General features: G+C 39.8%; 1 protein-coding gene across 1 annotated transcript in view; it reads left to right on the top strand.

The window, feature by feature from the left end:
• LRRC1 (leucine rich repeat containing 1) overlaps window positions 1–21,877 on the top strand; it is a 75,724-nt gene that overhangs the window by 42,856 nt on the left and 10,991 nt on the right. Inside the window, exons 5-10 of the mRNA XM_076332946.1 lie at window positions 9,012–9,068; window positions 10,677–10,740; window positions 11,500–11,574; window positions 13,352–13,496; window positions 15,262–15,380; window positions 16,386–16,469. Of these exons, the coding sequence (XP_076189061.1) occupies window positions 9,012–9,068; window positions 10,677–10,740; window positions 11,500–11,574; window positions 13,352–13,496; window positions 15,262–15,380; window positions 16,386–16,469 (544 nt within the window). The remainder of the gene's footprint in view (window positions 1–9,011; window positions 9,069–10,676; window positions 10,741–11,499; window positions 11,575–13,351; window positions 13,497–15,261; window positions 15,381–16,385; window positions 16,470–21,877) is intronic.

A 21,877-nucleotide genomic window follows, 5' to 3' on the forward strand; every position in this document is an offset into this window, starting at 1 on the left:
AGAACATTCAGTGTTAATCACAGCTGTTTGCTAAATGGCAAAACTGAATGTTAAGGAACTCTAAAGTTTATTTCAGAACACTGTTTAACAATGTAATAGTGAATGCAGTGCCATCTGGCCTTTAAATAAGAGATTGTCGTGGTTTAACCTCAGTTGGCAACTGAGCACCACACAGCCACTCGCTCGCTCCCCCCGCGCCCCCCCGATGGGATGGGGGAGAGAATTGGAAGAGTAAAAGTGAGAAAACTCGTGGGTTAAGATAAAAACAGTTTAATAATTGAAATAAAATAATAACAACAACAACAACAGCAACAATAATATAGAAAACAAGTGATGCACAATGCAATTGCTCACCACCCGCCAACCAGCCAGTCCCCGAGCAGCGGCCCCCCCGGCCAGCTTTCCCCCAGTTTATATACTGAGCATGACGTCATATGGTATGGAATGTCCCTTTGGCCAGTTTGGGTCAGCTGTCCTGGCTGTGCCCCCTCCCAGCTTCTCGCTGGCAAGGCAGGGGAAGCTGAAAAGTCCTTGACTAGTGTAAGCACTACTTAGCAACAACTAAAACATCGGTGTATTATCAACATTGTTCTCATGTTGATAAATGCAAAAGACAGCACTGTACCAGCTACTAGGAAGGAAATTAACCCTATCCCTGCCAAAACCAGGACAGAGATGTTGCATCTTATATGTTACACACGGAAGAAATATTTAACATATATTTAGCAATATTTTTTTTTAAAAAAAGTAATTCAATTTTTTATTTAAGTCATTGAAGATTGATGTTGCATGAGTGGAACAGAAGGTATTTTGAAAATGAAATCTTGTTGTAATGGTGAATTGGCTTAGCCTCCCCAACCTGTTTCAGTGATCTTGATAAGCAAATTGGAGAATGTTCAGTTAAAGCATTCAAAAGCAAACAGGCTGAGCCATAATTATGAATCTCTCTCTTCTTCTTAATGATGCTTTTTGAAGGGCATAGGGAGTTCAGTGTTCCTGTCCATTTTTTGGACTATGCTTGTTGCTGTGTGTGAGGGAGAGAGAGTAGAACTGATCTCAGCAACTTGAAAACCAAGCTTATGTAGAAAACTAGTCTTAATTAGCAGCTTAGACTACCTCTGTTACATATTTAGGGAATTCCATGGCCATAAACTGTAGAACTCTCCTCTGTTTTTAAAATTTGTATGTGACTTGTACTACTGGCCGTCTGTTTAGTCTTTCCTCCAGTTAGTGGCTGATAAGATACTAATATTCATTATCCTTCTGTTTTCACTTGTGGAAGATCTGTAGCTTTTTACAAGCCAATTAATGGTACTGACAATTCAATTCAAGTAACTGACTATGCAAATGTTCTTCCTCTGGCTTTCAGTGTCTTTGCTGTTTAAGTCTAGGATGACAAAATTATCAACTTTACTTTCTTCTGTGCCTATTTAAAATCAGTCTTCCAAGGAAGGAATATTTTTCCCCCATAATTTGTGTCCACTTCTCCCAGCTCTGTAGAAAATGGCAAGTATTAGGAACATAATCCTTACTTTCAGATTTTCTTACTAGAATACTGTCCTGCTTGTCAAACTCCGGAAGTGGACTGCTAAGGAAAGCCTCATGTGCCTTTCCCTTGCACATCATACACCTAAACTTGAGAGGAAAGAATAGTGTTTAACTTAGATGCAAGTTACTTCAAGTTGCTTTGCCTCCAAAAAGGAGGAGAGAGAATGCTCTCAAAGATAACTTCTGGAAGAATGGTCTTTAACAGTACTGGTGAGACATAACAACAGTTTCATCAAAACTAAATCCAGTTACCTTGCTTTGCAGTTGTTTTTACAGCATCCCTTATATTCTGAGATAGAACCATAGGACTTCACGTGTGTGAAGATAGTTTGCTTTGAAATGGATAAGTGCCCTCATTTAGGAAATTAATACTTCTTGTAATTTCTGGCTCACGTAAGAATTTCTGGGATTCAGTAGCTAAGAATTTGCAAAAATTGCTCTTCCCTATTGCATGGTGTGGGCATAAGGTCTCACTCTTTAAATTCTATCGGATTAATCTTACAAAAATTAATTAGTGCTCTGCTTTATCATTCACACTGTAAGACAAGTTTCCATAACCAAACAAGAGGCAGGAGACTGGTTAAAGTTGACATTTAAAAAAAAAAGATACTTTAAGCTTCAGCTAGACTTTTTGGAGAAATAATCTTCTTGAGAAAAGGAAACTAGCTGCAATTCTGTACTATTTGTACGTTACCGTATATTGGATATGAATTTTAAGGTTCTTTCATGATAACGTCTAATTATATGCCAGCATTAAGCAGTAGTTGGAAGCAAAATAAGCATGTAGTGTTGAACCTTTTAAAAAGGAGGGCAAAATGCATACCGGGAGCGTATAGACCACGAACTACATGGTTATATGTTAGCAGAACCTTAGGAAATTCAGGAAGCATAATCCTTCCCTGTAAGACTAATATTGCTTTTGTTGCGTGGGAAATGTCATTACACCAAAAATCTACATGGAGCTGGTTCTTCAGACACTGAGGAAAGATATGGTGCTGGCAGGTATAGTAACTGTGTGTGGGTGAAATAAGGCAGACTCAGGGAAGAACTGAAGTGGTAGTTAACTCTGGAAAGGGGTGTGTGCTACAGAAGCTCTTGAAACCACCCAAGTTTTATCACCTAATTTCATAGAATCATAGAATGGTTTGGATTGGAAGGGACCTTCAAAGATCATCTAATCCAACCCTCCTGTTGTAGGCAGAGACATCTTTCATTAGATCTGGTTGCTCAAAGCTCCATCCAACCTGGTCGTGAACATTTCCAGGGATGGGGCATCTACAACTTCTCTGGGCAACCTGTTGCAGTGTCTCACCACCCTCATCGTAAAAGATTTCTTCCTTATATCCAACCCAAACCTACCCTCTTTCAGTTTAAAACTGTTGTCCCTTGTTCTCTCACTACAGGCCCTGGTAAAAAGTCTCTCTCCATCTTTCTTATAAGCCCCCTTTATATATTGAAAGGCTGCAATAAGGTCTTCCCAGAGTCTTCTCTTCTCCAGGCTGAACAACCCCAACGCTCAGCCTTTCTTCATAGGAGAGGTGTTCCAGCCCTCTCACCATTTTTGTAGCCCTCCTCTGGACCCGCTCTAGCGGGTCCATGCCTTTCTTGTGCTGGAGACCCCAGAGCTGGATCCAGTACTCCAGGTGGGGTCTCATGAGAACGGAGTAGAGGGGGAGAATCATCTCCCTTGACCTGCTGGCCATGCTTCTTTTGATGCAGCCCAGGATTTGATTGGCGTAGGAGTTGGAGTTTGGAGACTTTTTTCAGGCTCTTTCTGCAGTCAATGATACAGTCAATGAAGACAGGGTGAGAGAAAGAGGCTTCTTTTGGGAGTGACTTGGAACAGGAGCCTATTGCAAAGGTATATGCTGCACCTTCAAATACTTATAGTCTGAGTAAGTGGCATTTTGAGAGCTGGCTAGTGACTGATTAACCCTGTTGTTTCCTTGGGGCAAAAAAAGCTGCTAAACGTCAGGTTCTCAATGAATTGTCCGTCTGCAGCTAGAAGCCTCGCGGGATGGGAGTATCTTGATAGGATCCTGTCAGATGAGTGACTAGTCACCTAACTGGTGTGTCCTGGGGCAGGGTCATACATGTTACTGGTAGTTTTATTTGGGCAGTGGGGATGGGCTGTAATATATTCAAATATGGCTAGTTTCATGCATTTTGTATGCTGTTGTTAGAGTACCACAGTTACCTTCTCATCTCTTGGAAGACCCCTGATAGGCAGAAAAAACAGCATGTTCCTTTTCTGCACAAAAAAGAAAGAGTTGCCTAGTTTAAACTCCCTTCCTTCCCAGTCTAGTGTCATGATGAATGTTTCAAAGTGTACGTTCTGTGTAGTGATGCAGGGGCAGGCGTTATCAAAGTAACAGTAATCTTCAGATGCTGGCCCAGCGAAGTGAAGTCTTTTGGAACTGGTGGAAATAGCCAGAATGTGGACTTCATATCTCATTTCTGTATGCTGCATCCTTGGACTGTGTTCTGTAGCCATCGCTACTGCTGCATAAAAAAATGTAATACCAGACCAAATTCAGAATCTGTACTGTGTTCTCACCTTAGCCACCCTTATTGTGTAGGACCTTCCCTTGTTCTGTATAAATAGGGGGACCATGCCCATTCTCCTGTCTTTCCCTTCTTTTTGCAGTCTTACAAACGTGAGGAAAAACGACATTTGGGATTTTACATTCCCCTAACCAGCTGAAACTTGCTGGAAAGGATGCAGATGGGGCCATGCATTTCCGCAGGTGCTTTAGATCTTCATCTCTTCCAACTTTGCTTCCTTGTTTCCCAAAGCTTGACTTCTTGTCTTGCATGCTCAGCTGTGTGGTGCTCTTGACATAAGGTAAAATGCATGACTTTTAATACTCAAATAAGAGAAGGCTGTTGTCCAGTTTTTATTGACTAAGCACCTTTTGCTTTTATATTAGTGCTTTTATCATCCATCTTCATTTTCTCCTAGCTTTTTCCACATTTCTCTTTCCACCTTTGTATTTTTAACTTCATTTTCACAAGAAAATAGCATATGTCTTACTGTGCTTCCCAGTGTTTTCCTCAGAAGCCTTTGCTGGTGTACCCCAAGGGCTTGGGTGCTCCCAGTCCTATTGCAGGGACTGGGATAAAAATAGGATGTATAGTGTTGTCTGTTGTCACTCTTAAGGCTGACTTTCTGTCCCCTTGAATAGGGGAATGATGCAGCTGTCCCTGATAAAGTTAAAGCACTAGGATAACTCATCTCAGGTTTGTATTTTATAACTTTACAAGACAGAGTATATTTAATGTATGTGGTACACTGAAAATGTAATTCCATCCAAGGTAACTAGGGAACATGTCTCTTTGTCTGTCTCTTTTCTTTTTTCTTTTTTTTTTAACTGCAATTGATGTTGTTTTACCTATTGCAGTGAATTGCTGTCATCCAGAAAGTCATCTGCTTTTGAAATGGTTGTTTTGTAGGACATGTTGCTACTGATACTCTCTTTGTAATTAATCCAAAGAAAAACTGACTTGCTTTGGAAGAACAACAACATCATGCTTTGGTTCCAATCTTAGTGGCTGGTTCTAGTCTTACCTTTATTTTGGAGAGGACCACTGTGGTTGACATGAAGGAGTATTTGTGGTGTTCCCTGTCTGTCGACTGTGTTGGATTGCGAGTTTCTCTCTCAAATCCTGACAGGAATGTTCAGGAAAGACACTTCCAGCATTTAAGGACTACTTTGTTGCTAATAGTTTTGTTCTCAATTATTGATTTCACATTCTTCTTCTCTCTTGTAGCTCACATGATGAATACCAATATCTACAGTTACTTTAGGTACAGCACTGAATAAGTGTATCTGGTTTGTACTGAAAATGACATTTCTAGCCATGTTGTACCTTTACATTCAACTTGGTTCCACCCTTACACCAGAAATCATCTGGAATGCTGAGATGGAAAACTTTGTAATTATTTCAGTTACTGCATCCTCCGCCTGGTTTGGCTGTTGCCTTGTGCTCAGTAATGTTACACACATGCTCAGTGTTCGAGGTGTGTGTGGTAGCTTTTGCGGTGAGAATTGTTACAATATTAATGCTTTTTACAAGCTTCTGTGAAATAGCTTCTTACGATAATAGTCTTGGAAAAGTACTTAGGTTTTTTTTTTCCCCCTTCTTTTTTTTCCTTTCTCCTTTAGAATATAGATGACGTTTTGCTTGTACATTTTCTGTTGTTTTTTTTGGGGGGAGCGAGAACTGTTTCTCTGTGTTGGAGAGCAGCCTGCAATGCTTTATGGTGCATTTGTGTTTCTAAACGCAGCTGGTGAACAGCTGCTGGTGGAACCGTGTCTCCTGTCTGAGTAGGCTAGATTGCTGTTGCCTTTCTGTTTTATGGATCAAAACAGGTAACCCCCATGACTGGTTTTCTCTCCTAGATGAAGATTAGGATTAGGGAAAGACCCTGAAATTGTTAAAGTATGGCTTCCTTTAGTTCCTTTCAGAGACTTCAGAAAGACTCTTGACTAACAGTGCACCCGTAAAATTAAGGGCAGAGGGAGAAGAAGAAATTATTTCATTTAGTATATTGTGAAAAATCTCTATTTATAGTTAAGAAGAGGGAGAATTACACTTTCTGGAGAGAATGTGTTATTAAATCAGAAAACATATTTTAAAAATAGCAAGAAATGTAGGATTTTTCTTGCAAATGACTAAAAATCCTGTTTCTTAACATACCTTAAAACCAGAAAAATGTTAGCGAACATACAACGTGTTAAGAGTCTGTTGGTAAATTTAAGGAAGAGCTATACCTCTTCTCTGTAATGTATTGGAGATTGGTGTTTCAGTACATCAGCATGCCTTTTATATGATGCTATTTGATATGATAACTGTCACATTTTCCCATTTTAAATTGCAGCACATAGGTTTGCTGGGAGCCACTTCTGTAACTAGTCGAAATTTAAGAGTAATGAGTCAAAAATTTCCTCTCATTTTCTGGCCTCTCTTTCAGATGGATCCACCTTAAACATAATACTTCAGTCTAATGGGGCAGCTTTGCTGGTATAAACTTCATAGACTTGGTCTCTATTTTACATTACTTGGTGGGAAGCTTCATTTTGCCTCTTGGGGTCTGCTTACATTGGGTTTGGACTTGGACCTTGGAAGAAGTAGAAAGGATAGATTAAAGGGGTGGAGGTAGTGTCTTTGTTTTGTGCCAGGGTAGAGTTATAGTTGTGAGCATGCTGTGTGTGAGAATAGCTGTAGAAAGCTGTATCATTAGACATGAAAACGTATCCCGTAGGTAGCTGACTCCCATAAGAAGAGAACCTAGCCTGGGACTGTGATCGGCCACAATTAGTTTCCAAAATGCATGGTATGCTGTTGGATGCAAAGACAGCTGTTGGTGGGTATCCGCAAGGGCACAGCTACCCAGTGAGTTCTCATAGTGCTGCTGGCTTGGGCAGTACAGATGCCTTCCTTGCACCTTCTTGGCAGTTGTACTGGCCCAGGTGTTTAAGGGGATTTATTCTATGTTGGATTAGGGATCTGTGTTACTCTTTTTGCTGGGTTATTTTTAAGCAGGATCAATTTCCTGAGCTGATTCACTGGCCTGCCCCAGTTTAATGATACGATGAGGCTGGTTAAGATGGTGGTTCCTAAGTTCTTGCTGCTGACAAAGATTTTTGTTTAACCACAGCCAAAGTGGTGTCTGATGTAATAAGAGAAATTAAGGGATTGCACCATTTTACTCATCGACACTTCAACGTGATGGGGAGGGAGATAAGTAAATGTGGGGTGATCTGTAAACACAAGATTACAAGGCAGCTTGGTGGTATGTGCATCCTTTTTGTATTTCTTGATAAAAGTGAATCATGGGCCTCACCTAATACAAGCTTGAAGAGAAGGTGCGAAATTCAAAGGAAGATTGGAATAGGTTTCTAGAAAACCTGTAAACAAAAATATAATGGCAGTCTGTGGGTGGCAATGTGAGTAAGAGCAGACCCACGTTCCTCTCGGAGAGAAATGGTTCTCCATCACCCCTTCCCTCTCCCCCTCCACTGGTTTGGTTTCCGTGAGGATGTTGGGTACCATGTCCCATCTTGACTTGTGTTTTATAGTGTTAAAATTTTTATGTGAGAGTTTTCTCTTGTGTCTTTGGAACGATGGTTTCCTTATTACTTTGTTTCTGTCTAACTCAGCTACTGCCACTCAAAATAATTTTTCTCACTTATCTTTTAATTGAATTTATAATAGGCTTCTCCTAAAATATCTTCACCTATATGGTATGTTTTAACTGTCTTGTTAAATTCTTCTGGAGGAATACAGAACCCATTGGGTAAAATGTGCTTATTGTAAAAGCTGGAAAGGACTGCTGAGACCGTAATCAAAGCTCCCGTGATACTTCATTCACTGTTTTCTGAATGCAGTATGAAATAGGTGCTTGAAATAAGGATGTATTTTTCAGACACAATCCAAAGTCAATCCATGAAAAATCTTATTTCCCCTTTAATAACTCATTACATCAGTTATGTTGCTTTCCCTGCTTAGATAGCTGTATTGGAGTCACAATATGAAGGTTTTTCTTTAGTTTTATTCAGGTTATCAGCTGCTTTTTTACTGGGGCTAACTAAAGATCCTGTGATTCAGTATGTTGGTATTGTTTGAAGTGAAAACAAGTATTTCAGTTTTATGTGGTCTGAGTACATGGGCTTGTTTTTTTTTCCCTAAGGTGTACAAACAAAACCATTTTGGGTTTAGATTTAACATGTGTTTCAAATTTAGTGGAATTCCTTTTTTAATCTAGATTTTATTTAAGGCCTAACACACTGTCCCCCTTCCCTGCACACCAGGACAGAACATATTCTGTTGTAGGAAACTACTTATTTTCAGTCACCATATCTGATTTTTATTTTTCCCTGGGACGCTGGAGGATTAGAGCAGATTATAGCGTTGGGATAATGTCTGACTTCTTGTGTTCCATTTAGTCATAAATAAACCTCTGAAAAATCTGAATGTTGCTATGGTGATGTTAGTAAAAGCCTGGGATATGGAGTGAGCCGCTTAGAAGCATAATGTCACTTACAGTAATGAGCATGCCGTCATTAGAACAGTGATGGGTTTACCTGATGCTCTGTAACTTTGGTAGCCCATGCCAGATTCTGAAAGCGAGTAAGTGCGTGCAATTCATATGAATATGCTCTGTTCAGTAACTTGCAACTACTGACCTTTTAACAAATGGAAATTTGTGTTTTGTCTGTTTACTTTCTAGCTTTAACGTGTTGAAGTATCACAGAGAAACAAGCAAAAACTTCCTGTCTTTGTATGCTGCCTTTCACATGATGGTCTGGTTGAATTAAAACAACAAAAAAATCAGTTCACAGCAATTTTGTTTTAAACTATGTAAACACACACTTTTCTTCTGAAAGTATGGGATATAAAAAGTAAGATTGCATTAAAATGTTGTTTGTTGGGTTTTTTTGTGTTTTTTTTTTTTTTAGTCTTTATAACCTGGCTTCACTGGAACTAAGAGAAAATTTGCTGACATATTTACCTGAGTAAGTGACATTTCATGTGTTTGATTATATTAACATAAAATGTTCTTATTCTTAAAATCTGCTAACGTATGAAACTGAATGACAGCTAGAAACAATATTCAGTGCCGACTGACAACATGTATGAGATACAGCTTTGTTTTAGCAACACCTAGTTACATCCATTACTTCTAGTTGTACTTGGTTGGTAGCAGGAGCCTGCAGTCTGTGTCGATTGGTTTTGCTCTATAAAAATATTCTGTATAAAATACAGCAGCATGAAACATTTCTTCCTGCATGGAGCGAAAAAGCGCATCAGCAGTGGGAGTGGTGGTTTGGGTTGTTCTCATGCTGAAATTTTCTAACTGTGAAAGTAGGGTAATAGGATCTTGGAGATTTCTACTCTAGACCTTCATAGCATTTAAGTGTTCGTGTTCAGGGCTAAGTAACCAAAAGCTTCCAAAACCTGGAGATCAAAGCCTTGGTGACAAACTAAGCCTACTGATGTCTGAAGTCTGACTCCACCCACCGTGATTTTGGGGGAAAAAAGATATCTAAATGTCTCTGTGCTGTCTGTATTGTGGCAGAGGAATTGGTGGTCTTTTGTAAGATTAATCGGGTATCTTATATTTTGGGGATCCTTTTTGGCTGCCTGGAAGAAGCCTCTTCTTTTTCTAGTGAAGGAGTTTCCTTCCTTCACTACCTGGCTACTTCTTGCAAGAGTTTTGGTGACTCCTATTCTGCTTGTTTAGATAATCTAATAGATACTGTAATAGATTTAACCTATTTTAATCAGAATCTCTTCCGCAGTCGCTTTGGGGTCCTTTATTCCTGTCAATCTACCCAGTACCTTGGTTGCGGCTGTTTATAGCTGTGAGCCACAAGGCACTTTAAATGTTAGTGATCAGAAGATATGAATTGCTAGCTAGGTTTTGCCATGCGGTGTCAGAATGAAGCTATCACAAATGTTGACAATTTTATTGCTCCTGGAAAATTCTGACTGTCAGTAATGTAGCTGATGAGTCTCACTGGTTTTCGTGCTACTGCAGCTTTGGGGAAGGTAAGCAAGAGCTCTACAACAGACTGCTTTTGAAGTAGAAGGATGGCCCTCTGTGTCTGTTCATGTTCAGAGAACTTCTTTTACATCCTTTTGGGCTTCCCTCTGTTTGCATCCTCAAATCCAACCTGAAATACTTCAGAAATGGATAGATCATGTTGAGAAGATAAATGATGGATTTACTGAGTCTTGAGTCCCACTGTTACACGTGATCACTATGGGGAATTTTTATCCAGTTGTGTAACCATAAATTCCCCCTAAAAATAAATCTAACCAACTATACTAAACTATGTGGCATTGTCCACCCCGAGGGACTGATGGTTAAAATAAAGAATAATGATTTCATTGCCTATACTAAGTTTTAAGTTTCAAGGGCATACAGTTATACTGACAAACCAAATTATTTTTTCAGTAAGATATTACTACAAATAGTCCATGCCCAGTAAAATAACTGTCTGTCTACTATACATTGTAATTTGAAATAGGAGTTTCAGTAAAATGAGCTCATTCAAATACATGGGGTTTCTGTTGGTTTAGTCTGATGTGGTTTTGTTTTGACTTATCTCATCTCACAGATCACTTGCCCAGCTGCAGCGACTAGAAGAACTTGATTTAGGAAACAATGAACTTTATCACTTGGTAAGAGAACATGCCACTGAAAGTGCACGTTGGTCTTGTTTCACGCATCATTTAGATTAAATAGATCGTAGGATGTCCAAAATTGAAGAAAGAAAAATGTATGGAGGGAGAGTCTTTTTATACGTACAGATGAATTTTGGCAATGAGTTGGTGCTTCCCATATCTGCTTAGTCTTGTTCAGTACAATATTACTTTACCCAAAAAACTGTAGCTGATCTTCAGAAAATGAGAGCGCTGCACAGACTTTTTCTACGGAAAGAAAAAGGAGTGGAAGGGCACAAACTCTTGTCTGCACTTGCAGTTACAATGAACACATGGGCTTCTGTAGGGAGCTGGACGGGCTGAGCACAGATGAAAGCTCAGCTATTTCCAGGGTGGGAGTAGGAATCTTTGGGAAAGGGCTGAGCCAAACTCTTGAGGGTTGCAGTGTTTGACATTGTGGCAGATAGATCTACCAAAAGATATGTCATCTCCCTTAAGCTGACTCAATTAAATGTTGGATTTGCAATAGATTAAGAGTATGCATGCAATTTGTTAGTGCATGTCAGGTGAAGTACGGTAGCTTGTTAAGCTATAACAATTAATTTTTATGATGGAGTTCCCAAATGCTTACATTCACCCTTGCTGCATTTAAGCGTGGTACCTCTAAATAGTGCTTGGAGTAAGGACTGGTTTATTCAGACTGTAATTACAGGGTGGCCGTTTGGTTTTTACTTGAAGCTCCTCTGCTACTTAACATTATTACTTTTTATGTTATAGCCAGAAACAATTGGTGCACTTTTCAATCTTAAAGACCTCTGGTTGGATGGAAACCAATTAGCCGAAATACCTCAGGTAAAGATGAGCTCTGCTGATACTGTTTTGAAGATGCTTTTAAAAGAAAACCTTTTTGTTCATACCTAAAGGGAGGTGATTTAAAATCGAATAGTTTTCTCAGTTCACTTTGCCTGGGTTTGGTTTTGGATGTGTAAGGGTTTTCTCTTAATAAGTTCCTCTGCAAGGGATTGTACATGATACCATATATTGTCAGACATTTTTTTTTAAACATTTTGACAAAGGAATTGTTTCCTAATAGGCACATTGTTCAATTTATAGGATGATGCATCCTCTGTTTACAGTCCTGCCCCAATGATCAGGGAGCTGCTAGTTGGCTGAGCTAACCCTCACCTTTTGTATCTATCTAAATTGCAGCTTTGACAGTTTTGAGGATGAATCGTTGTTTTTTTGCAGTCATCTTCTTCCATTTAAATACAGCGTTTGGGAGAAGTACAATAATAGAACTGTTGCCATAAATAGAAATTTTGATTTATGCAGGCAAATCCCCCATCTGACATCAGTCATGGGGTGAGGGGCCTTAGCATTTAAAGCTTACAGCACTCTAAATTCCCTTTCTTACAAACTGTGATAACATATGGGATGGTTTCTTTTCCCTCTTTTTCCTTTAGAGCCAAGTCAAAACCTGTTTTCTCCTGTTCCTTGTGCAGTTTGCTGTTATTTGCTGTATTGATCTCATTGTCAACAGTGTAACTTGGAAATCAGTTACAGTTTAGTGGGCTTTGTTGACTTTGTTGTTGTTGGCTTGGCCTAACAATTTTTTAAGTAGATGTAGTTAAACACTGATAATCATTCATAAAAGGTCAAGTGTGACTTCAGCAGCTGTTTTTATTGAAGCTGGCCATTATTGTGTATTTTGTCTAATGTCCAAGAGATGAACTTGTAGGATAAAGGGTGGGTGGGTGTGTTTAATGAAAGATCCTCTTGAGAGGCAAACATTTCCAAAATAAAAGGACTGATCTTGTGAGTTAGGATCAAGGCTGTCACTTTATGAAAATTTCATATATGTAAAAGTAAAGGACACTTCTGCCTCAGCCATTCTGTTCTCCGAAAGATGGTTTGGATGACTAAAATGAGAACTATACTAGAGTGTGTATAGGGGTGTCTGTGTACATGGGGAACGGGAGGGTGCTCTGATGGCTAATAGGGACAAAGGTACTTCTCTGTCAGACTTTTAAGATAATTGGTGGGTTACCATTGTAAAAAATTAAGTAAACATTAATAATTGTAGATGATGGCAGTATAACTTGGCAGTTCAAATATGCTTGCTAGAGCAACACTCCCAATTTTTATTTCTACATTTGTTGCAGTTGGGAGATATGAAGATATGAAATCCCTAGATGTCATGGCATGTTGCTGTATCAGCCAGGAGAGACTAATCCTAATTTGCCTAGGGTTAATTGGGAGGGGCAGACTTTAATTACGTGGAGGTTGATAATCTGTAGTTCTGAAAAAAACAACTTTGCAGTCTTTACTTGAGGAAAACTCCAGTTTTGGCTGGTGCTTGCCTGGGTGTGCTCAGCATACCTTGTCTGACTACTGAAGCCAGTCTTAATAGTTAGAGTAAGAAACTGTGACTGAATCACTTGGTTGGTTTATCATATGTAAAATGTAATTTTTACTTTTTTCTGCATTTAGAGGTCATACAAAGAATGGCCAATTTAGAGGTCATACGGAGAATTGTTTTCCTTTCTGGAATTTCATTGCTATGGTACATTTTTCAAATTGCTTTGTTACGTGTTTGGGCATGACTTAAATTTTTTGTCTTGTACCGCAGGAAGTAGGAAACCTGAAAAACCTGCTTTGTCTGGATGTTTCTGAAAATAAATTGGAATGCCTTCCTGAAGAAATTAGTGGTCTGACTTCTTTAACAGACTTGCTTGTTTCTCAGAATTTACTTCAGGTCTTACCTGATGGCATTGGTAAGTACAAGGTGAATGCTATCACACAGAACCATTTAATCCACCGTAAATTGGAAGTCGTTTGTTTTCAAGTCTTTTGAAGTCTTTTTGTGCATCCAAGAGATGAGCTTGTCTCAGCACTTTTTTTTTTTTTTTTGCTTAGTATGAAATGCATAGCTCTATTAATGTCTCATTTTAATTGTCTGCATAATGACTACCTCGTAATCTTTTTTTGGTCTTCACTTGATACCTACCGGAACAAAATAAAAGTTAATATATCCTCTCTGTTCCTACTGCGTCCACGTCATTGTCATAACTCTTTAACATTGTAAAATTCTAGCTTGTAACATGCTGTGGGTCACTTGATAAGAGTGACAGTATCGCTACAAAAAATACATCCTTTTTAGTGGGGATGTGTAATTGTCTTCAGTTGGACAATGTGATTAATCCTATACTGAACCCAGTGGAAGGGTGTTCTAGCTTCAGCCCATTACTCTTCACCCTTGAGGATCCAAACTACAACCTTTCTGCGTCTGACCCCTTAAAACAGGTTTAATAACTGAGGAATGTTTTCTGAAGCATTACCAGTGCCTTTTTTAAGGTAAATGTTTTTACCCCTGCAGTAGTTGTGACAAGTAGTCAGCGAGGCATTGTTTCTCTGCTACTCATCAGCTGTTTTTCCGGAGTTTCACGTTGCAAGAGCGTGCCTTCTCCTTGCCAGGATTTTTTTTTTTCCAAAAATAAAGGTGTAGAGGAAGGAGGACTTGTGAATGTGGTTTAAACCTGGAATGTGGAAAAGAATGGACAGACCTTCCCCCTCCCTCCAAATGCTACATGAGCCTAAGAAGAGAGAAATGTTTTTCTAGAAGTTAAACTTGGGGGAGTGGGGTGACTACTGTGGGTCCTACAGTTTGGCTAGTGTGTGTTTGGTAGAGAGTTGTAGCAGCCCTCTCTGATGACCTGAGTTGGCCAGTACAGTTGTTGTACATCAGAAATGGAGCTGTACCTTTTGAAAGGCACACAAAAGGAATAAGTACTGTAGCCCTACCCAATTTTCCAAACACAAGTAAGCTATTATATTCACATAAGTAGCAACTTTTTTTGCCTTTGTAACAAAATTACATCCAGAAAATGTTAGAAAACGCACATGCAAAACTAGGCCTGGCCTGAAATGGCCTGGCCTTTTGCAATCGCCTTCCCCAGCAAAGGATCTCCATTTAACAGGATTCTCGAGAAGCAGCAGCTCCTCTTGTTCACCAGACGTGTTACAGACGAGCTCCCCTGTGGCAGGCTGCATGCACTGTAGCCTTTCAAAAGGTACAGCTCCATTGCAACCTTGATCCTTTTTGAGTTTGGGCTGTCACTTCAGTGCAAGCCTTTCTTACTGTGGCCGAGTAGGCACAGGTGATCTTCTGAACACTCCTTTATGAATAAACATTGTATAATTGAGGAAAAAATAGATAATTTTCTCCTATTTATAGGCCTTTGGGTAGACACATCCTTGACATTTACATGGGGTACCATTCAGATTGCAACTTTAATACAATTTAATATGCTTAAATATTGAATATGAATATTTATATTGAATATGAATTCAGTGATGTTATAAACTTGCAAAAATAGTGCAAGCACCAAGTGAAGCAGTACTTGAATTCTTTTTTTTACCTGAAAAATAATTCATTGTGTTAGAGGATTTCTAAAAGTTTTGCAGCAGAATGATTTTCTGTAATTAAAGCAGGTATCAGAGGATACTAAGCTAAACAAATGTGGCGTTCTTTCTGTCCAGGAAAATTGAGGAGGCTCTCCATTTTGAAGGTTGATCAGAACAAACTTATTCAACTAGCGGATTCAATTGGAGACTGCGAAAGCCTTACTGAACTAGTTCTAACAGAAAACCAACTGCAGGTAAGCATGGTCATGACTGCTCAAATGGCTGGCGGTAATAAGACCTGCTGCTAAGTGCTGAACCACTTAGCTTGTAAGGTTACTCACCATTACTACTGTTAAGTAGCGAGTTTCCTTTAAATGTATCTTATTTCTAACCTGTTAAATGAATGCTAAAGATCAAGTTGTGTGTATGTAACAGTCCTCCCTTCCAAAGGCTTAAGCAATTACATATTCACTCTTGAATCTTTCATGATCAGTAAGGGAATCGGGGCACCTGGAGTGCAGGTATCATTTAGTCTGTTGTGTTTTTAATGCGGAGTTTGTGCCGCATTGCATTGTTGCCAATTTTTGCTGTACGTTATCTGGATCAGACTTGCTGGAACTGAATAGAAGCCCTGAGCGCTGCAGAGCTGCTGTTGTACCGTTCCTTGCTCTGCTGATCTACTCCAGGCAGGTATTAAATATGATAGGTGGTCAATTAAAATAAAATCTCAGACTTCCTTCCATTAGGTGTTTCCTTCCATTATTTTGAAACTGCCTTCACAGGACACTGACACTTGGAGAGTAGAAGTGTTTATAAAAATCTAGGTTTGAGCATTTCTTAGGTTGGTGCTTGGTTCAGTTAGGAGCTTAAGCCTGTTGGAAAGATGCCTCTCCAGAGGTCAGTTCATAGCACCTAAGTTAGAAGCTTGCCTCTCAATTAGCTATTTAGGGAGCGTAAAGTTAGATAATACAGACATTCTGCATACATGCTTCTGTACACAGCTGCTGTGCATCTGTCATCTTAGTGCAGAGATAACTCATGAGTGAATTTGTATTAGAAACTGACATTCCTGGACATTTCTTCTGCAAGATAAAACCTTGGATCTCCTTTGGAAGGCCTGATAGTAACGAGGGTTAACTACACTCCAGTTTTAAAAATGGATCAGTCTATTAATTCATTTTTAAAGTGAGATAAGTTCTGTTCTGACTCTGTGAATTTACAAATTCTGTTTGCATATTATTTTGTTTTTGTTGGCACAGTCATTGCCGAAGAGCATCGGAAAACTGAAGAAGCTGAACAATTTGAATGCTGATAGAAACAAATTAACATCTTTGCCCAAAGAGGTAAGTTTTGTGCAATTAACTCTCACAGATGTGATTATACAAACAGAAAACTCTTGATTTCAGATGCCTACAAGAAGTAGCAGGCAGCTTTGATCCACTGGGTATTTTTCCCAAACCGATCACAACCAGAAACTTGTCCATTAGATCTGAACAGCGTAAATCTGAACAGCAGCTGTGGTGATTTGGTGGCTTGGAAGTGCAAAATGTGTTTGCAGTTGAACAAGAAGGCTTGGATCTAATTAGCTTGTAACTAGTAATTCCCAGTGTGGGTGTCAGGTCCAGCGCTATTTGAAGACTGGGAGTTCTGGTAGAGTGAATGCATTTAAACATCAATATGCCTCTTCTGCACGTAGCATAAAAATACTGCCGGAGTCTTTCTCGCCTCACTCTTGTGAGCAATAGCAAAGGGAAGGTTTCATATTCTGAAAAATGATTCAGAGACTGTTTTGACAGTCTTTTTCGTTTTGGAGATCTTGGGACTACTTTTGCCTTTAAATATGAGGACCTGACATGACCAAGATCACTGATACCTCAAATCTTACAGCTATGATCACTAGGACTTCTTGTCTATTGTAACAGTATATGGAATGAAATGAAGCTAGAATTCCTGTTGTGAAACTAAATATAACAAAGGCCTTGCAAGTTTAGTTCAGCAGTAAATTCTGGAAAGAGATCGGGAGAAGCAGCATCCTGTGATTGGAGCACGGGACTGCAAGTTTGTTCTGTTTGCACTACTGTTTCTCTGTAATTTTTGTCCAAGTAGTTCTCGCCCTTAATTTTCCTATCTGTTTCTAACATGTGCCTCTGAGGTCATAGCTTTTTGTTCACCACTTTCAGTCACTTCAGGAGCAGGAGGCGTACGTACTCAGGTGGCAGCTGATGGATGGGAATTGAGAGGAGTATCAGCTCTGGCTAGTGAGCGCACACTTCTGCTCAGGCCCACTTACTTACAGAGCTTGGACAGCTCAAGGAGGAGGTGTGAGGAGGAAGCAAAGTGGCTGGGAACCAGGAGATGGGGGAGACCTGATGGTCTGAAGAGGAGGGATCGAGCAGGGGCAGAGGGTGCTGCTGTGGCACTGGCAGCAACAATTCCAGTGGCCCAGGTCTCAGCTGCCATGGTTGGTCACTCTGCGATAGCCCCTATTGCTCCTTTACGGATTGGCTTATAAGTGTATGTTTGACGGGGGGCGGAAGGTGAGGGAGGGAAGAGAAGATGAGAGTACTGCAGCTCCTCTAGCAGGACAGTGTCTCCTCTACAGAGGTGCTGCTGGTTTTGAACAGAAAATTGCAGAGGGTGTACCCACACAGGTTGCATAAATGCTAGCAAGAGGCAGGACCTTGGGAAAACTGTGTTTCTGGGTTGGAATGTGATGGCAATTTTGATCTTGTGCTCATTTGGCAGAAAACTTTTCATGTCTTTACAAAGAACTTAATTTAATACATTAAACAGGTGTTATAAACTATCTATACTTGAGACTCATACAATTTTGTGTTTAGTCCACCTTTAAGCAGAATTGCTCTGAGTTTGTAACGGCGTGTAAGGTTTTACTGATACACTTTATTTCCAGATTGGCCATTAATAGTTCATGTAGCGTATAAGCACTTAGTTAATGAAGTTCATGGTATTGGAGACGGTGCATGATGGTGAGCAGTGTGGCTTGGAAGGGATAGGAGCAGGTGAGAGGAGAAGGTTCAGCTTCAGAAGCAGGTAAAGCAGGGTGAATATGGAGTGTGTCTGTTCGGGGGGAATAACTGAGTCAAGGGCTTGGTGCAGAACAATAAAGGGATTAATGCTGAACAAGAAACTGGAGACTTGGAACCAGAAATGGTTTTTCAGAGGTGGAAAGCGTTGCCCAGTCAGTGAAGGAGTTGGGGATATCCAAGGGTGAAGTGAAGAACAAGAATGTGTGTGGAGAACATTAGCGCACATGAGAGAGAGGGGAGGGGACACCTGCACAAGGGCTGGGATAAAGTCAGGGATGAGTCTGTGTTTGGAGAAGGCAGGTGATGAGGAAATGGAAGGTGGTACTGGAATGAGGTAAGCTGGCGAGTTGTGGAAAGTCCAGGAAATAAAAATGGGAGAGGTTGGTTCCCAAGGAGCTTGGCAGAGAAACAGAGGAAACAGAACTCCCTGGCATCCACTTCTTTGAAATAGATTTTTTTTTTTCCTGTAAAGGTCTCCACACCTAGGTATCTTCTTTCTCATTAGAGCAAACACTTTGAAATTACATTTAACGTAAGATTTCCAGAATGTTTCATTAAAGTATGTTTTGCTCTGTGGATTTTTAAAATTCTTTTTACTTTTTATTTTTAAAGGAAGTCAGTACTTCTCCAATTGGAGGGTCATACCCACCCTCTAGATCGGTGGATCTGAATTCCAAGCTGGTAATGGTAACAAATAGAAAGCATAAACAGCTGATGCAATGGTTTGTCTCAAAAATACTGTTAATATGCATGTATTGCAGAACCTACCGTCTAGCTAATGAGACTTTTCGGTTTCAGTTTTTCAAGTTTCAGTTTCAATTCCTTGTGCTTAGGCTGTGCAATAAAACACTTTTCCCTCAAAGTCTTTAGATTGCCTTCTAACAATGCTGAAATGCTAGTTTCAAAAACAGAAAGAAATCTACTGCTCTCTGCTCATGTTTTGTCTGTTCCTGGAGCTGCATTTTCTTTGTGTAGTATTCTTCTTAAGGAGTAGCTTTTTGCTTTAAACCGAACGTGAACATTTCTGTAGTACAAGTTTTCTGGTTAAAATTCAGAGGAATTCGGTGAAGAGTCACATTTCATAGCTCTAAAAGAAAAATATTCTGCGTAAACAGAGTGCACAGGTATAATGAGCACTGTTTGCTGTTACGCAAAGCATCCACAGGAGCAGCTTGAGGGGTGCTGATAATGGCAAAGATCCCAATTCTGAGTTTCCCTTTGGATAACAGGGAGGAACAATTTGGTGTCTTGGTGAAATGTTCAATTTCCGTTTTCCTTCTCATCATTACTGACTTGGAAAAAAAATACAAAACGCATTGGTAGAGCACTTAAGGAAAACTGAAAAACGTGTCACCCTTTTTCTGTCTGTTGGAAAGTTCTGCTTGACAGTGAGAAAGCATACCATCTTTTCCATTTATTTTCATCTCAGACTGACTAATTAATATTTAAAGCCAGGCACGAGCTTCTGACAGCAGTCATTTTCAATACCCCTGCCTGCTGTGTGTTGCTTAAGATGTCTCCTGAGATAGTATGGCAAAGATTGGGGTCTCAGACCTTTGCACATCAATCAGTATTAGTACTTGTACCCTGGTTCCCCCTTCACAGAAGCAGAGTCAGATGCAGAAGTAGAGTATGCACTGCAGATATTCTTGCTTGGTATCTTCCCTTCTTTTCCTTTCCCTCTTTTCCTTCCCGCTTTCTCTCGTTCTTTCTTTGCCTTACAGAGTGCTAGAACAGCTGTGCATTTGTGGTCTTCATCCTTATAAGAAATGGGAGTGGGACAGGCCTTTACTGGTTTCTGTTGGAGAGGGACAAAGACATAGTCTGGTAACATGCGTATAGAAAAAATGGGACTCTACTAGGGAGAAGAGTTCATATAACAAATGTCATATGTACTTGCTGGTGTCTCTGTCTTTCCCTCCAGAATTATTCCTGTAGCAAAGAGAGCTTTTATAGATATGATGGCAGAAATTATGTGCCTGCTCTAATATGACTTGGTCAGATAATCTATGAGTTCTAGCCTTTTTGTGGTTGTGTGTGTGTGGGTTTTTTGTGGTTTTGAGGTTTGTTTGGGGTTGTTGTTGGTTGCTTTGGGTTTTTTTTTGGTTTGGTTTTTTTTTTGTTAGCAGTTTACTAGGAGTGGATTTTGGGTCAGCCTGTCAAACAATTACATTGCCAGGTGGTTTCAATGCATACTTGTAAAACCAGTCTTTACCTTTTGGTGTAAGATTTCTTGACTTGGGATTATTGAGGAGCTTGTATGCAAATACTCTTTCAGAGTTTCCTGGTTCAAAGGTTCTTCTGTATCTGGTGCCAATACATAAGGTAAAACGTGGAACAGCTGAATGTCTGACCAAGACTTGAGTCACTGGCAGATTTCATCTTGAGTATCTCATCTTGCAGCTTGATCCCTCTCTCACTGAATTGAGTGGCGAAACAAACGTCGGCAAGAACAGAGAATGTCTAAACCTGTTCATAGTTACAAATGTTTTTCCCCTTAAACTTGAAAGACCTGCCTGGTGACTCTTTGGTATTGAAATCCCACCCTGGCACTGGAACACTAGTGAAACTGGTGTGTTGATTTTGGCACTTGCATAAATAACCTTCTTGGAATGTTTTCCAGTTCATGTGCTTTTGTTAATGAGTCTCTACAACCTGCAGAGATCTGGTAATGTGTCCTTCCTGGCTCTGAGGTATATTGTGGCTGAGAATCATTACTACAGTAGGTAAAACTGCAGGGTTTTTTTGGCAATAACTGTGCTTTTACATTTTTCTTATCTTTTTTTTTTAAACAAGTTTGGGCTGCTTTGTTGTTTCCGGTTTTAACTTCCGATGTCCCATCCCTTCCCTCATTTGTGTAAAAGTATGTGTTTGTGTGTCTCAAAGGGGAAAATAAGCACTAAGTAAAAATGCAGGAAAGCTTGTCTTGAGTCAGAGGGCAGAGGAGCAATATTGTTGTGCTCCTCCCATACTATTCACCCGTGGTGCAGGGGGTGTTGAAGTGAGTTTGCAGAAGATTTTTCTGACCAATTTAAAGTTAATAATAACTGAATAATAGCTAATAATAGTGAATTGGGCAGTTTCTTCCACCTCTAAATGTATTCTGTGCTTGCAGTTAAAGAATTAATCTATTTTATCTGGGGCCAAGGAAAATTCTGACTTTATTTACTTTGAATCCAAACAAAATTTTGGTTATGACACCCTGGAAAAGATTTTACAATAAAATAGGAACTGTGTTTAAATTCCCAATGTATTTATCTGAGTTGTATAAGCCTAGTGAGAGTTTTTGATGCTGACAGCTATACTGAGGGTTGAATAAAAGAGATGTGTCACTGGACTTTAACTGGTCACATTCTAAAGAATAATCATTGTAGTATTTTTCTTAATGTCGTATTTTTTTTGCATTGCTGTAGTGGGTTGACCCTGGCTGGATGCTAGGCGCCCACCAAGCTGCTCTATCACTCCCCTCCTCAGGAGGACAGGGGAGAGAAAATATAACAAAAGGCTCGTGGGTTGAGATAAGGACAGGGAGAGATCACTCACCAATTACTGTCACGGGCAAAACAGTCTCGACTTGGGGAGAATGAATTTATTACCAATCAGATCAGAGTAGGATAATGAGAAATAAAACCAAATCTTAAAACACCTTCCCCTCACCCCTCCCTTCTTCCCTGGCTCAACTCCCGATTTTCTCTACCTCCTCC

This window comes from Aptenodytes patagonicus, chromosome 3 (genome assembly GCF_965638725.1).
Source record: "Aptenodytes patagonicus chromosome 3, bAptPat1.pri.cur, whole genome shotgun sequence".
Taxonomy (NCBI): domain Eukaryota; kingdom Metazoa; phylum Chordata; class Aves; order Sphenisciformes; family Spheniscidae; genus Aptenodytes; species Aptenodytes patagonicus.